Below are 18153 nucleotides of genomic sequence, written 5' to 3' on the forward strand. Positions count from 1 at the left end.
AACTCAAAAAAGCCTATGAAAAAGGTACCAGGGGCATCTCATGGGGCCCCCTACTGACCCCGGGCCCTCGGGCAGTGCCTGAGTTTCCAAATGGTCAGTCCGCCCCTGGTCCCAATACTTTTGACAATATAGTGTAGTTGCTAAGGTTGAATAAAGACACCAATCCATCCAGTTCAACCTTTGTAGGTGTGTTTATGAATGTGTGTGTTTATGCCAATACCATTTCCCATATGCCTGTATACTGTGTTTGCTAAGATGCCCAATCTTTTTTGAAACTAGCAACACTTCCTGCTGACACCACTGATTGTGGAAAAGAATTCCATATCCTTACCACTCTAACAGTAAAGAACCCCCTACACAGTTTAAGTTTGAACTGCTTCTCCAGTTTCATTAAGTGGCCACACTTAATCTCCCTGAAACTGAATAACTTCCTCCCTATGCTACAATCACTATTGAGGCATTTATATACTGTATCACTGCATTATCTCATCTTAAGTGTCTCTTCTCCAGGGAGAATAATTTTAATGTTTGTAATCGTTCCTCATAACTGAGGTCCTCTAGTCCCCTATTAGCTTTGTCGCCCTTCCCTGGACTCTCTCCAGAGAAGAGATAAAAGATATGGTTTACTTTGGTGCACCAACACAAGCCTGAAATTGGTTGGACTTAGTCTATTTGCACTAATGAAATAATTTTACGTACTGCTGACATTTATAGGTTTTAAATTTTTGGTTTTGCAGTTTTAAAAATAGTCTATTTAATTTATGACTTTAGTGATCTGTATTCCAGTAGTAAATCTGACATTGTCTTCTCTGCAGTTGTGATGGACATTCAGGACTCTGCCCACGTATCCTGTAAACTGTACAAGGGTCTGTCTGATGCTCTTATCTGTACTGATGATTTCATCACCAAAGTGGTTCAGAGGTATGCTTACATTCAGTTTCTAACCATATTTTTTCATCTGTCTTATTCTGTCAACCTAGGATAGTTTAAATAGAAATACATGAAGCAGGTAGGTCTGTTTAGATTATTCATGTATTTGGTTTCCAATGTTACTAAATAAATATGAAATCAAAACATAATTTTTATCAAACATACTGTGAGGCGGCTTTTTGTTATTGCATTCATGTTATAGTGACAAGGCACAGTGCACTTCTTATGCATGTGTATGTAGAAGATCAATGAAAGTAGGCGCTAGCCATAGATGTGAAAATTCCATCTGAATATAGTAAAGAATTATATACAACAGCACCTATATATAAATGATGGAATGAAATATATTAAACCATCCAGAAGATTAATAGAAAGTCCCCAAACACCATATTCTTGTGACCATAGAAATAAATTGACCAGGTCTTCTTTGAGATTTAACAGTGTTCCACCACCATGTTCAGATAAATTACACACTCACCAGAAGTAGCCAGCAAGCACAAAAGACCAGGTTTTGTATGTATCATGTAGGATGTCCACTTCCTTCTGCAGAATCCTTGAAACCCATGCGCTTACATACCACTATTACATCCCCTCCTTTCACAAACAGGTCTCAGAGAAAAAGGCCAGTAAAGATATTCATAGTGTGGTAAACTTTATTAGAAGAGTGAGAAATAAAAAGAACAAACTGTATGTACTCACATATTGAAGGTGCCAGAGGGGGCACAAACACAGCCAGCTTACTAGGGGGATCCCTTCCCTCACATTGCCGCTAGTTACCCCGGCCGGCGTGCATTCCAGCAGATCGGATGTGACGTCAGGGAAAGGCCGGATGTGACGTCAGGGAAAGGCCGGATGTGACGTCAGGGAAAGGCCGGATGTGACGTCAGGGAAAGGCCGGAAGTGATGTAGGCAGCTCAAGCCTCAGTGCATTTAATGTGATGTGTCATCTCAGTTTCTAAATATGCATGTGTATGTTGCAAACGTTTACCTGTTGGTGCAGAAGAAATCCTGGTAGATTTGTACACCTTTGCCTGAGGAATGTGGAGGTAATCCAGAAAGTGCTAAATTAAAAAATAATAGAGTGAAGACTCACCACTCTGCAGAGGTCAAAAGATGAGATGGGAATTGCCCTACCTGACATGTATCTACACTATTTGGCAGGTCAATAAATCACTTGAGTACAGTGGAGTTCAGCCACAGCTCCTCACACTGTGGAAGCACATTTAGGCTCCATGCACACTAGCGTTTTTTTATAAGCTCGAAAAATGCTGATAATAGCATTTTTGTGCCACCTTGTAGTAGTTTAGGAGCATTAGTGTTTTATTAGTGTTTACAGTACATGAAGAAAAAAAAATTTTTTGCAAAAAGCTGTTAGGAGGCTTTTAGCAATTTTTTTCTACAGGGAAAACTCGCCCAAAAAAAGTTTTTTTTCTCCTCAGTCCTCACTTCCAACTCTTTTTTTTTTCTTACTATTCTATCTTTCCCTCCAACTTTTCTTTTCCCTTCTCATATTCCTACCACCACCTTACAAAACATTCCCTTTATTCTCCTGCCTCAAATCAGATCCCTGCGCTTCCCACTACTTCCATATATTTCCAGATGCCTTGAAGTCAGATCATCTTCCCCATTCCTTTCTAAATTTGCCCATATTACCTTCGTCTATATGGTATAACTCCTCCATCTTATTATATATTCCACCCTGTCTAACCAGTCCCTCATTGTTGGAGACTCCTATACATGCAAACATTTAGGAATAAGCCCTTTAGCCGCACTAGTTACATGGTATAATACACTATTTTTATACTGCTTCACTGTTACTTCTGTCCTATAAAACAAACACACCCACGGATCCTTCTGTATAGTTGTCCCCAATATCTCTTGTATAAATTGGATTACATTTTGCCAAAACCCCTGTATTTTTGGACAGTCCCACCATATATGTGCCATTGTTCCCTTAGCTCCACATCCCCTCCAACATAACGTGAGACTTCTACTTGTTGTTTATGTGCAACACTCAATGTCAAATACCACCTCGTTAAACATTTCTAATTCATTTCAACCGTGTTATTATTAATCGCCACATGTGATACTATAAACATTTTATTTTTCTGTAATTCATTCATTTTTGTTCCCAGTTCCCTTTCCCATTTCTCTAAGAACAGCGGAGGACTTGCCCCCCCCCCCCCATTCCAACAAGAATCTTATATATCCCAGAAGCAACATGTTTTGGTGCCATACTGGAACCTAACATCTTTTCAAACGGGAGCATGTCCTCTGTCTTCCTCAGTGGTTGGGGCAACTTTGCAACAAAATGTCTTAATTGATAATATCTCAATTCATCTAATGCCACAGATAACTCTTTTTTTACTCTTTAAGTCTTGAAAATGCCCAACTTCCCTTTAACTACTATATCCCCCAAATGTGCATCTACATCTTTAAACCATTTCCCCAAAATGTTATCCTTCCCCCACCAGGGGAATCAACAGTGAATTGTACTTCCAATCCATTTGATTGTGCGTTCTATCCCCTACGCTTAATTCCCCATGTCAATGTACTACTAGTCTCATCCATAGTGCGAAACTTTTGTGGTATCCAGATAATACTCTCCAGTCACGTATTACTTAATATACCTTCTATTTTAATCCAACTCTTCCCCTGTGAATTATAATTCCAATCTACAATTCATGACAATATCACCGCAGTGTAAAAATTCTTAATATTGGGCAGGTTTAATCCTCCTTTCTCTTTCTTATTACACAGAACTTCATACCTAATTCTCAGTTTCTTATTAGCCCATATATATTTACGTATTCGTTTTTTTATTATCCCAAAGAAGGATCCTGGGATATGGACTGGGAGCATGTGGAATTTATATAAGATTTTTGGGACTATTGCCATCTTAACCAAATTTATACGCCCGATCCAAGAGAACCTTCCCCTTGAGAGTCTTCTCAGCTCATCCTTTATTTCATTTATTAATTGAATATAATTTACCTGGTATATATTATTTATAGAAGGAGTGAACTTTACGCCTAGGTAACCTATTTTTTTCTCCCTCCATGAAAATGGGAAGCCTTTTGGTAAAGTCTGCATCACATTCTTTGAAACACTAATGTTCAAGATCTCTGATTTTGAGGGGTTTATTTTCAAGTGTGAAAGCTCTCAGTACCCTTTCAGTAATCCTATTAGTTTAAGCAAAGTTAACCCAGGATTCACAATATAAAACAACATATCATCAACATATGTCTCTACCTTATGCTTTTATCTCATCTATCTTGATTCCTCTTATATCTACACTCTTACTGTCATCAGCAAAGGTTCCAGGGATATTACAAATAATAACGGGGATAAGGGGCATCCCTGCCTTGTACCACTGTACATCTTAAAAGACCTCGATGAGGGACCCATTTACCTTCACCACCGCTGACGGGCCGTTATAGAGCTCCTTTATCCAACTCATCATCTTAGTCCCAATTCCCAAGGCCTCTTGGATTTTTATCATAATCCCCAAGTCTACCCTGTCAAAAGCTTTGTCGGCATCGATGGACAAAAAAATTGTTGGTAACTTTTCTCTCTGCCTTCTGTAAAAGAAGCAATGTTCTTAAGCCATATCCCCCCCCTTCCCTTCCTGGGACAAAACCCACCTGATCCAAATGTATCCATTCCGGCATCAGCTCTTTTAACCTCATAGCTTGCACCTTCGCAAACAGTTTTGTATCTGTATTTAGTAGTGATATAGGTCTATAGCTAGCGCATTGTGAACTATCCTTTCCTTCTTTTAGGATGATCGTTCTACAGTCAGGTCCATAAATATTGGGACATCGACACAATTCTAACATTTTTGGCTCTATACACCACCACAATGGATTTGAAATGAAACGAATAAGATGTGCTTTAACTGCAGACTGTCAGCTTTAATTTTAGGGTATTTACATCCAAATCAGGTGAACGTTGTAGGAATTACAACAGTTTGCATATGTGACTCCCACTTGTTAAAGGACCAAAAGTAATGGGACAATTGGCTTCTCAGCTGTTCCATGGCCAGGTGTGTGATATTCCCTCATTATCCCAATTACAATGAGCAGATAAAAGGTCCAGAGTTAATTTCAAGTGTGCTATTTGCATTTGGAATCTGTTGCTGTCAACTCTCAAGATGAGATCCAAAGAGCTGTCAATATCAGTGAAGCAAGCCATCATTAGGCTGAAAAAAATAAACCCATCAGAGAGATAGCAAAAACATTAGGCGTGGCCAAAACAGCTGTTTGGAACATTCTTAAAAAGAAGGAACGCACCAGTGAGCTCAGCAACACCAAAAGACCCGGAAGACCACGGAAAACAACTGTGGTGGATGACCGAAGAATTCTTTCCCTGGTGAAGAAAACACCCTTCACAACAGTTGGCCAGATCAAGAACACTCTCCAGGAGGTAGGTGTATGTGTGTCAAAGTCAACAATCAAGAGAAGACTTCACCAGAGTGAATACAGAGGGTTCACCACAAGATGTAAACCATTGGTGAGCCTCAAAAACAGGAAGGCCAGATTAGAGTTTGCCAAACGACATCTAAAAAAGCCTTCACAGTTCTGGAACAACATCCTATGGACAGATGAGACCAAGATCATCTTGTACCAGAGTGATGGGAAGAGAAAAGTATGGAGAAGGAAAGGAACTGCTCATGATCCTAAGCATACCACCTCATCAGTGAAGCATGGTGGTGGTAGTGTCATGGCGTGGGCATGTATGGCTGCCAATGGAACTGGTTCTCTTGTATTTATTGATGATGTGTCTGCTGACAAAAGCAGCAGGATGAATTCTGAAGTGTTTTGGGCAATATTATCTGCTCATATTCAGCCAAATGCTTCAGAACTCATTGGACGCCGCTTCACAGTGCAGATGGACAATGACCCAAAGCATACTGCAAAAGCAATCAGAGTTTTTTAAGGGAAAGAAGTGGAATGTTATGCAATGGCCAAGTCAATCACCTGACCTGAATCCGATTTAGCATGCATTTCACTTGCTGAAGACAAAACTGAAGGGAAAATGCCCTAAGAACAAGCAGGAACTATTCCCCCACGGGTGATTCCTAAATTGGGGTAAAACTCTGAACATGAACACCTACTCCTACCTCCTGCTCTCAGCATGGGGCTTAAATGTTTGAAACCCTGTTTGGCCTCCTGACGCCCTGCTGACTGTACTTATTTTCTCCGAAGACCTGCTGAAAAACACAGGGGAGGTGGGAAGCGGAGAGAAAAAAAAAGGGGGGGGGACAAAAATTCATCCCTCTAAGCCCCCTGTCCCTCTCCCGACAACCCCCCCCCCCAATTCATACTATCTTCTCCTTTTATTTACTGGCTGCCACATCTATTTTTTTGACCTTACACTTTCGTTTGCCCCATCCATCCACCCCACAGTTCCCACAGTTCTAATTTTTCACAAAAGTCACTAAGTTCTTCTGGGAATCTTAGCCTTGCTGATTTCCTGTCTTTCCACCCAATCAGACATACCGGGAATCCCCAATCATATCGAATTCTTTTTTCCTTCATCTGATCCAATAAGGGTTTCAACAATCTTCTTCTAGCTAATGTTTCAGAAGAAATGTCTGCAAAGACTTGTAGCTTAGTTTCTCCAAATTTTAACTCTGTGGTCTCTCGTATTATTTTCCAAATTCTTTCTCTGTCCTCATAATCATGGAATTGGACATTCACGTCTCTAGGGGTGTCTGATGTTACTCCTGGTGGGCGTCTTAATCTATGTATTCTCTCAATCTTCAGAGGATCTGTGACTAATCTACCTGTCAGTGGATTGAACACTTTTTCCCAGAGGTCCTCTTCATGCGCATCTTCTGGAAGGCCCCTGATCCTTAGATTATTTCTTCTCTCTCTATTTTCTTGGTCCTCCAATTTGTATGACAGATTCCTCTGTTCCCTTTGCATCTCCTCCAACTGTGTTTCCAGGTTAGATAACTGCTGAGCCTGTGTCTCCATTTTCTCCTCCATTTCTTCCACCCTTGTTAACATTCGTCCAAGATCCTTATGGATCACCGCCATTTCATTATTCATAGAAAGTTCCAGTTTTGCAAACATCTCCTCCATCTATATTTTTGTGGGTATTTGTGATATGACTCCCTTTTGTTCAGAGGCATTTTGATCGTTTATACTGTCAATATTTATAGAATCATTAGTCCGATTCTCTTCCCGTACTCCAAATTAAAATCTAGACTGCTCCCCATCATATTTTTTTCTTCCTTCCTGTTGTTGCTCCGGACATTGTATCTCTGGGCTTTTTTTTTGTACTGCCAAAGTATTTCTTTATTGTGCTAGTATTTGCATTGGATTGCGGGGTTTCTCCTCCCCCACCTTTAGTGGATCTACTCCTCATATTAACTACGCTTGATTGCAGATATTCCACTTATTGTTCAAAGTAGTGTCTCCAGTAACTTTTACAGTCCCGAATAACATTTATAGCGCACACGTTATTAGCAGCAATACTTGGCCCCTGAGATACCCCCACTCCTTAATCTTCTGACCGCCCAGCCCCACAACTCAGGTATACAATTACTTAGCAACAGAGAGCAATAACAACTTTAAATCTCTTGCCGTTGCCCACAGCAACTCACCATCACCTTCCGAGCCTGAGGTTCTGGGTCTATCTGTCTCTGTGCTGTGCTCTCTTCTGCCCCTGTCAGGGTCTCGTGTCCCAGTTTGTAATATCACCTGCGGGGGCTCAAGATGTCCTGTGTCCAGATATCCTATATCTTCTGGTATCTCCTGTCCTCCAGATCCCTGCAATGTGTCATCCAGCCAGCCTGCCCCATGCAACCCTGCACGGACAGTCTCCCTGGGGTCCTTCCCCACACGGGCACCTCTTCTTCTCCTCTCCCAGGGCCTCCTGTGCTCCAGGGAGCTCCCCTGTCTGCCAGTGCCGGTCACTCCAAGGGTTCCGGGATCCGAGCCACTCAATCCCTCCAGCAGGGCTCATAACGGCTGCCGGCCGCCATATGACCAGCGCAGGGGGACACACCGCCGACTGGGAGCCAGCAGCAAGGCCATATAAGTTTGCGGGGTGGTATAGTGTGGATCAGGCCCCAGGCAGCTTCTTCGTGGCGGGCGTCGGGAGCTCCTGCACCTAGGAGTCTCCCAGCGCCATGTTCAGACCACTTCCCCTGGACGGGCGTCTAGCCCATTTGAACTGTCTTGATTGGCTCTCGAAAGCTGTGTAATAGATTATTGGACGATTGTTCCATATGCTTTTTTTTCCCCGATTTTCTCATTTACAATAAATGTAGAATTACTATTAGTAATAAAAAAGATATCCAACTACCAATATATCAGTCTTTCGAAACGCCATAATTTTATATGTGACAAGTGTGACAGGTTACCTATCTGCTATAATTATTATTACTCTTAACCCCAAGATGGTATTCACTAGGGTTATATATTGTCCAGTGATTTACCCTAGAGTCATGGCACTTATGTGGGGCATTAATAAATAAATGCGCAAACCATTGGTTGCTCCTTTCTTCAAAGACAAAAAACGTCTTTCTCCTGATTCATGTATACACTGGTGTATTCCTTATTGTTACTTGTACTGGTTTCAGTCTTGAGTACCCAGATTCTTGCTAAGTGGACTAAGTCCCTAAGTTAGAATTAGGGGGATACAAACGTAAATCTATAAATACTTCCCATTCTGTATTTTTTTTTACAAAGATGTTTAATAAGGTTTTCAATAGGCATATACAGCACAAGATAACAGTGCAAATAATTATGCGTACAAGTGAGGAAGTACAAGAAGGGTCAGCCGAGATCATCAAAAGCATATTGTGATGGGCTGCAGCCTGAGAGCGATTGTTACTGGGTTAGGTTAAGTACGCAATTAACCCTTCACACTGCCACCACTGCCTTTTTGTATGGAGAAGGAGGAAACTCCGCAATCTTAGCAGTAACACTATGATGTTTGAATAAGCGTCTATATACACAGTCACCGCAGGCAGATGTATGCAGAAGTTTAAAACCCACAGTAGCCCTCTTCAGAGACAGGCATTCTTAATTTGCATTAAAGAGCTTTAGAAACAGTTCAACACTTTTCAGAAATTAGGATTTATTACTAAAAAGGTCAAAATGGTGCAATAAAAATATTTACAGAAAAGATGTAACCAATATATATATATAAATACAGAGAGCAATAACACAACAGAGAGATAACAGAAAGTAGAATACTTGCCAGAGTACTTGGTTTAAGCAGATTCAAGTGTCCTGAACAAAAGGGTACCGTTTCTCCCAAAGTTGGTTCCTGATGTTAAAAGGGAGAATCTTCATCTTATTTCTCCAGGCCTGACAGCCTATTTTGTAGTTCCCAAGCAGGGGGGTGTCTCTGAAGCCAAGGGCCAATCGCCTCATTTGAGGAGGGGGGTCTAGGTGGAGACCAAAGCTAGGACCAAAATCCCTCCCAAGTTATACCATGGTCAATAACCTTCCATAGGTACATGTAGCATCCTATCCACTGGTAGGATAATATGCAGAATGATATTCTGAACATCCAGATACCAGATATGACATATCTGCTTGGGATGGTTAAGGAGATATCGCTTTCCGCTCTTGGGTAGACATAATCTAGGGATGTAAGGTATCAGGTGACTTGTATTAAAATGACCTCTCTGAATATATGTTTTGTTCTATTGTATGTATTTCCTACGAGAAGTTATGAAAGTGTATGAAAAAGTGTTTTCCAAATGAGATGTATGTTTTACTGCTATTCCGGAATGCTTTCAAGTCCAGTGACTGGCGGGTTTATAGCTTTACGAGCAGCTCAGAGCAAGAGTGGGACAGACACCATGGCATCAGCTAATTGGGTTTACAACCATGACGGGTATCCAGCTGTGCCATGTGCACTCCTGAACTCAGCCACGGCAGACCACATGCCATTCAACAGAAAGGGAGGAGGGGGGATTTGGAGTGAGAATGACACAAGATGGAGGAGCTTTAGCAAAATGGATGTTTGCGTCCATATTTGTACGTACAATTGCTACACATATCATTAAAAAAATACCATCACAACAATTGCTGACAAAGCTAGTATGGTCAATATATGGGAAAACGTTTGCCAGTGGGACAACCCTTCATCACAGAGTCTGCATTTCCAACGCCTTTCTTGGCCCAGAAGAATAAAAATGGAGTCCTTTCAATCTGTTAGATTTTTAATGGCTTCCTCTGATTGGCTGAGGTGAAGGGGCAGGCAGCAGTGCTCAGCCAGACTTTACTATTTTGTCCCGGGTGTTGGATGGAAGTCTCTGTCCTGCTGCCAGAATACATCACTGTATACTGTATGTAGCTCATGCTGCTGCTGTCACATCCACTTTCTACTTTTTTCTTTTTGTGCATCCCACATGCAATTTAGAATAGTATAATAGTATCCTTCAGTGTGAACACTGTTGGTGTAGGTTTTTCTTTACAGAATGTGTCCACATCAGTTTCTTAAAGTCGAACTTCGCCTGAAAAGGAAAGTTCCACTTTTACACACACACACACACACACACACACTTTTGGATGGTATTTTGTTTTCTGGGAGCGGGTACCTATCGCTGTGAAGCACATCCTAGATGGTGGTGTTGGGGACCCGAAGGACAGCAAAGAACCAGCCCAGGTGGGGACATCGCTGGATCCCTGGACCGGAAAGTGCATGTCTAGTAAAAGTCAGCAGCTACAGCATTTTATTTTTTTCTAGAACAAAGTTATAACTTCTACTTTAAGCCTAGTCTGTTCACATGGATAGTGCAACACTCAAATGTTATCCTGTCAGACCTGCATAGTACTTTTAGATGAATCCAATGTGTTCATTTCAAGTACAAGCTAATATCAGCAAAGCAGCTATGGCAGCCAGACCTGTATTTTACTTTGGATGGATGGTTATATAATTACATAGGGTGGTGTTCATTTCAACCACATACACAGGCAGATATTACTAAAACAGATATTGCGGAGTACCATTGCACATATCAGGAGTCTTGAATATTCAAAATTACATCAACAGTATAGACATGATGGTAGCCAGTAAACCTGTAATCTGCAGATTTGCTGTTAGTGCAATTCATCCCTGAAGTTCATCTTCTAACTACAGGGCCAACACCAGTATAAACAGACACACTTTTCAAAGAATGCAACAGCCAGCGTGTCTAATCACTAGTCGTCCCTGCTAGACTCCAATAGCTCTACAAATGTATGACCTTTCAGAATATTTCAGTCCATTTTATACTTGCAGCCTGATACAAATGGCATATGTGCACCAGATGCACGAAGGGGGAAAAATCAGAAAATATAGGGGCAGATGTGTCAGATCATGTACTGTAGACGTAGAGAAAGAGGAGAACAAAGTGTGCATGTAGTAGGGGACTGAAAGAAAGTGTTCCGCCAGAGAACCTAGTATGGAGAACGGGGTGTAGAGTAGTGTTACCCCATGTGAGGATAAGGGGACTATATAAACTGTCAAATACAGATGTGTATTACACCAAAATGGCAAAACTCGGTGTGTTGAAGATATTTCATATGTTGTAGATTTTTGCTTATCAGAAGCTATATACCACAGCAGGTAGACAGATAGGGCCATCAAAGCTAACCGCTGGCTTAAAGGCTACAAACCACAATTTAGAAGAATAGTAAGATCTCAAGAGAATGGTTCTCTAACCACTGGTTTAGGTACCGAACAATACAAAAGTAGAAAGTGCTTCTAAGAGCAAAATAGAAAAAGTACTCCTGCAATGCCCTTATATATTGATATCACATATGAGCATAAGATCACTTACGTGTATTCCCAAGTACAATACATATATAATAGTGTTGCACTGCTCCCCCCTTAATCACCACAAAAACAGATAATTACATTTTCAGTGTAAAAATACCCTATATTGTCAAAAGTATTGGGACACCCCTCCAAATCATTGGATTTAGGTGTTCCAATCACCTCCATGGCCACAGGTGTATAGAATCAAGCACCTAGACATGCAGACTGCTTCTACAAACATTTGTGAAAGAATGGGTCGCTCTCGGGAGCTCAGTGAATTCAAGTGTGGTACAGTAACAGGTTGCCACCTGTGCAACTTAGTGGTATTATAACAAAGTGGAAGCAACTGGGAACAACAGCAACTCAGCCACAAAGCAGTAGGTCACGTAAAATGACAGAGCGGGGTCAGTGCATGCTGGAGCACACAGTGCGCAGAAGTCGCCAACTGTCTGCAGAGTCAATAGCTAAAGACCTCCAAACTTTGTGTGGCCTTCAGATTAGCACAACAACAGTGTGTAGAAAGCTTTATGGAATGGGTTTCCATGGCTGAGCAGCTGCATCCAAACCTTACATCACCAAGTGCAATTCAAAGCGTTGGATGCAGTGGTGTAAAGCACGCCACCACTGGACTTTAGATCAGCGGATCATGTCCTCTGGATTGACGAATCATGCTTCTCTGGTAATCCGATGGACGTGTCTAGGTTTGGCGGTTACCAGGAGAATGGTACTTGCCTGACTGCATTGTGCCAAGTGTAAAGTTTGGTGGAGGGGGGATTATGGTGTGGGGTTGTTTTTCAGGGGTTGGGCTTGACCCCTTAGTTCCAATGAAGGGAACTCTTAAGGCATCCCAATACTTTTGGCAAAATAGTGTTATATGCCAAACTATACAAAATGAAACACCATATATAACACAATGTATACTGTAAATGTGCATTCAAAATCTTTGGTTTTGTTATTCAGAGATCAAAAGTGAGATGTTTCAAACTTATCCAGTGCTACACTGTAAACCATGCACTCACACTTGCTCCTCCCTAAATGTGTTCAGAATCTCCCCTTCTGTTATGGACCTATAAAAGATACAGGCCAGAATGTGCTTCCTGTTAAAGGATTAAAGGACTCCAAGCTCTCCTCTCCCTCTCCAGCTTCAGGGGTCTTTTGTGCGAAATATCTAATTGACTGTTTATGCATGTTCTATGTGTTTTTGCATGTCATTGATATATGAGTAATTGTTGATTTGTGACAGTTTTTTATGTCATAGAAGAGTATATATGCTAAAGTGATTTAATGAGTGCATGTAGTCATATATATGTGACTGAGTCACTATAGTTTGATGGTTATTTTGAGTAGCGCAACACTAACATGTACAACAGGTTTTTTGACGTGTAGATTTGTGCTATATACAATATACTCTTTGATCCACTAGTTTAGGTGCAACCACTTTGTCAGCACATGCAATATTGCCAGTGTCCTGCTAGATATTAAACTGGATCAACAACTATGACATGCCATTGTGAATGAGGAAGAAGAAATCCTGCCACAAGTGTGTCATAATGTGTACGTTTGCGGTGTGTGGTGAAAGTATTTTAAATTAAAATGTTTTTTTGCGCAATTTTGAGGTGTGCAGAAATGAGTTCTTCAGTAAATGGGGTAATGTACTCATTTGTCTCTTATAATCTCCATTGTTTTACATGCTGCAAACTCATGCCTTTTTTTCTTTTCTTTTGTGACATAGGTGCATGTCTATTCCAGTCACCATGAGAGCTATTCGCAGGAAAGCAGAGACTATTCAGGCTGATACACCAGCTTTGTCTCTTATTGCAGAGACTGTGGAAGACATGGTGAAAAAGAATCTGCCTCCAGCCAGTAGTCCAGGCTATGGCATGACCACAGGTTCAACTGCCTTAAGTGGTATTACAACTCCAACAAGCTCATATTCCTCAGGACCCATCACTGCTCTCTTTAACATGGGAATTAAAGAGCGACATGACTCGACTGGCCATGGAGAAGACTTTAGCAAAGTATCTCAAAATCCCATCCTAACCAGTCTGCTTCAGATAACAGGAAACGTGGGAGGAAGTCTTGGTTCCAGTCCAACTCCTCCTCATCATACTCCACCACCCGTCTCTTCGCCCGCAAGTAATACAAAGAACCATCCTATGCTTATGAACTTATTAAAGGACAACCCAGCACAAGATTTTTCAACTTTATATGGTAGTAGCCCCCTTGAAAGGCAGAATTCTTCTGGGTCTCCTCGCACAGAACTAGGCCCATCATGTACTGGAAAGCCCAAAAAAAAGAGACTGAGGACAGGTGCAGAAAAGATGAAAAATCAGACTGAAGATGATTTTCAAAGGGAGCTTTTCTCTATGGATGTGGACTCACAAAACCCAATATTTGATGTAAGCATGACTGGTGATGCACTGGACACACCTCACATCACACCAGCGCCTAGCCAATGTGGCACTCCACCGACAGTCTATCAGCAGCCTATGACTCATACCCAGCCTGGTATGCAAAGAATGGTTCGGCTCCCAAGCACAGACACCATGATTCCAGATGTCACAGATATTTTGTCAGACATAGCAGAGGAAGCTTCAAAGCATCCAGGGACCGGTGAAGATTGCCCCAACCTCGGCACCCCTGTGAGGGACTCCTCTAGCTCTGGACACTCTCAAAGCACTCTTTTTGACACAGATGTATTCCCAGTAGATGGTTCTGGTGGTGGAGATAATCCATATGCAGATGCTGCTGATCTAATTGCAGAGGCCAACGGAAGCCCCAACAGCGACTCTTCTAATAATTTCTTTAACAGTGTGGACTTTAACCCAGAGTTATTGAACAGCCAGAGCGGTTTTACAGATGACTTCAATGAAGACAGCAGCCAGAGTGATGATCATGATTTTAAGGACTTTCCTGGCCAAGGGCTAGCATCACTGAGTGTAGTTTCAGGAATCCCTGTTGATGGGAGTGAAGGCAAGTATAAGGTAGGGTTAGGCGCTGAAACGGTAGATTTCAGCATCATTGGAGGGGGTAAAGGACTAGGTGGGGTAGATATTCTTGAAGCGCATAGTAGGAGCCAGAGCCCTTTACTTGGAGGAGAATTGTCAAAAGATAGGCCACAAAAGCAGAGGACTAAAGAGGGAAGCAATGGGGGAGCTGGAAGTATGAGTGGGATTCAGGGATCTGGGTTAGATGCAAAATCTGGAAAACGCAGCAGAACACCTTCTAGTGATAGTAAAAGCAAAGATAAGCCACCTAAACGCAAAAAAGCTGAGTCAGAAGGAAAATCACCTTCTCACATTGCCAGTCGTCCGTTTACCCCTCCAACCAGTTCTGGGGGTTCAAAATCTCCAGGGACATCCGGAAGATCCCAGACTCCTCCTGGCATGGCCACTCCTCCCATACCCAAAATCACCATTCAGATTCCCAAAGGCACAGTGAGTGTTGGCAAACCGTCTTCCCATAGTCAGTATTCAAGCAGTGGTTCAGGAAATTCTTCCAGTAGCAAAAGTCATCATAGCCACTCATCATCATCATCCTCTTCATCCTCAGGAAAGATTAAAAACAGTAAGTCCGATGGGTCCTCTAGTATTAAAATAGGAGGTGGAGCCAGTGGAATGTACTCTGGACAGACTGGATCAGGAAGTAGCCAGTCCAAAACTGGTTCTCAGTCCCTTGGAAAGCAGGGGTCCTCCCCTATCACCAAGCATGGGCTAGGGAGTGGAACTAATAGTTCTGGAAGTAGCAAGAATAAACCACAAGGAAAGCCATCTGTATTAATGAACCCCTCACTGTCCAAGCCAAACATCTCTCCCTCACACTCCAGGCCTTCTGGAGGCTCTGACAAGTTATCATCGCCAATGAAACCAATGCCAGGCACTCCACCTTCTTCAAAAGCTAAATCACCAGTTGGCTCAGGCAGTTCTCATATGTCTAGTGGAAGTTCCAGTTCCGCTATGAAATCTTCAGGAGGTCTTGTGTCTTCAGGATCTCTTTCACAGAAACCAAACTCATCATCTTCATCCTCTTCCTCTTCTTCCTCGTCATCTTCATCTTCATCATCATCATCTTTTTCAGGTGGCTCCAATGTCTCTCAGAATCTTCATGGTAGTTCCAAAGGGAAGTCTCCTAGTAGAAATAAGAAACCTTCGCTTACTGCAGTTATAGACAAACTTAAACATGGGGTGGGGACTGGAGGCCCTGGTTCAGAGGATTCCATAGAGGGAGCTGGAGGGGGAAGCAACTCTGGGGCACCCTGCCATGGAATGTCATCAAAGCATGGACTTGCAGGAGGTGAATTCACAGCAAAAAGGGAGAAGAGTGAAAAAGACAAATCAAAAGTTTCAGTTTCTGGAGGATCTTCTGATCCTTCCAAGAAAGGAGATTCTAAGGGATCGGGAAGCACTGGTGTAGCTAAAATTATCATCAGCAAACATGATGGAGGATCACCTAGCATCAAGTCAAAGGTAACACTTCAGAAGCCAGGTGAAGGAAGTGGAGATAGCTTGAGGCCGCAAATACCTAAGAGTTACGGGTCACCATTGATAAGTGGGTCAACCCCAAAGCATGAGCGCTGCTCCCCAAGCCACAACAAATCACCAGCATATACCCCACAAACCCATGACAGCGAAAGTGAATCAGGGTCCTCCTCGATTGCTGAAAAATCTTACCAAAATAGCCCTAGCTCAGATGATGGAGGAGGCGGGAGCCGTACTCAACCAGAGTACAGTGCTGAAAAACACAAAAAACACAAGAAAGAAAAGAAGAGGCTGAAAGACAAGGATAGGGATCGAGAAAAGAAGAAGTCTTACAGCTTGAAGTCAGAGAACTGGTCAAAATCACCAGTTTCTTCTGACCCAACGCTGTCCATGGGTGGAGGCCCTCTGCTGTCTTCAGATAGAGCAGCACGACCCAGTCCAACTTACCTAATGGGTGAAGATGATGATTTAATGGATGTGGCTCTGCTAGGGAACTGAACTTTGTATTATATCTGGAATGGGTGTGCTGGCTATGAGTGTTATTTTAAATACATGTATGTTCTTTTCCTGCCTGCAGATACCTTGCAGTAGAATTCATCACTTTCCTCATTCTGTGGGGACTAGGATTAGTCAACCATTTTATTTTTAATTTCCCCATTTTAAATATATGATAACTGATAAAAGATATAGAGTCCAGACATTAAAATAAATTTAACCACTTTTTACTTTTTTATAGCATGAGAAACTATTCACCTATACAGTGCAGGGAAAATAACCAGTTGACTAGAAAACAATGACGTCACCAGGGTGGGAACCCTTCAGTGATGTCACTAAGTATAAATATGATATTTAAGTGTTGCTTCAGTGGATAAAATGGGTACTCCATTGTGTGCAGGTAGCAGATCCACTTTAAAGCCCTCAGTATTTTTAAAACAGATGCACCAATTTATGGTGCAGATGTGAAGTGTAACATTGTGAGAATGTGTCATATGAGTGTAAATATCTCTCTTGATTTTAGACTGCTGACACAGTACACGTCTAAATACAAAAGACCTTTCTTCTAAATGGCTGCGCGTTTTGCACCGACTAAAATTCAGCTGTGATTAAAATGCCTTATTTTTTTAAACATCCCACTCACATATTTGTATTCCTGTTTATTTGTAATAATTATATTTTAAGGAGTTTACATTTTATGTTCTGTACATACCTTTCCTTTCCTGTGTGTAAATAATTCTGATTTATTCTTTTTTTTTTTTTGTCATTTTACCCAAGGACTTTTTGAAAAGAGTTCAGGAAATGTTTGGTATGAAAATAAAACCTTTGGTATTAAACTTGTTACAGTGAGATCTTATTTTTAAGTTGTACAGGTCCCCATAGTAGCTATTTTGCTGGTGATGTGATGGAAGGAATTTTAATAATGTCCTCAATTTGATTGTTTCAGTTAAAATTATTCTAGAAGGAGGTTTCTTTTTGCATTCAGGCAATTTGTACTGGTTTGTGGTTTGACTTTTGCAGCATTATGACTTTAAATAAGTGCAGCACACAAATATGGTATAGCCCACAGCAACAACCATATATACATATCTTCATATTCTCTTATCTGCTTTAGACAACTGGGTTACAAGTAATTGATTGCTTTGGGCAATACCTCCATATTACCAGTGTTTTTTTCCAGCTCCCTCTGTTTAAGCTATATCTTCAGAGCCAATAGAGCTATTTGGTGGTTCCTAGATTTAGCACAAAGCTGGGCTCCGCATGGTAAATGTGTCAGGGGATTTGTGGGCTTTGTAAGGTACTGCAGAACTCTATTATGTCTCAGGTGACAAGGCATTAGCCCCCTGATACAGTCAGGTTCATAAATATTGGGACATCGACACAATTCTAACATTTTTGGCTCTATTCACCACCACAATAGATTTGAAATGAAACGAACAAGATGTGGTTTAACTGCAGACTGTTAGCTGTAATTTGAGGG

General features: G+C 41.6%; 1 protein-coding gene across 1 annotated transcript in view; it reads left to right on the forward strand.

The window, feature by feature from the left end:
* The window catches only part of MED1 (mediator complex subunit 1), a 96993-nt gene extending 79480 nt beyond the window's left edge, over window positions 1–17513 (forward strand). Inside the window, exons 16-17 of the mRNA XM_089654870.1 lie at window positions 816–921; window positions 13433–17513. Of these exons, the coding sequence (XP_089510996.1) occupies window positions 816–921; window positions 13433–16676 (3350 nt within the window). The 3' untranslated portion in view covers window positions 16677–17513. The remainder of the gene's footprint in view (window positions 1–815; window positions 922–13432) is intronic.
* The last annotated feature ends 640 nt before the right edge of the window (window positions 17514–18153 follow it).

The sequence above is a fragment of the Staurois parvus genome, unplaced genomic scaffold, assembly GCF_062004578.1.
Source record: "Staurois parvus isolate SC_StPar_1 unplaced genomic scaffold, SC_StPar_1.0 ptg000813l, whole genome shotgun sequence".
In the NCBI taxonomy this organism is placed as follows: Eukaryota; Metazoa; Chordata; class Amphibia; order Anura; family Ranidae; genus Staurois; species Staurois parvus.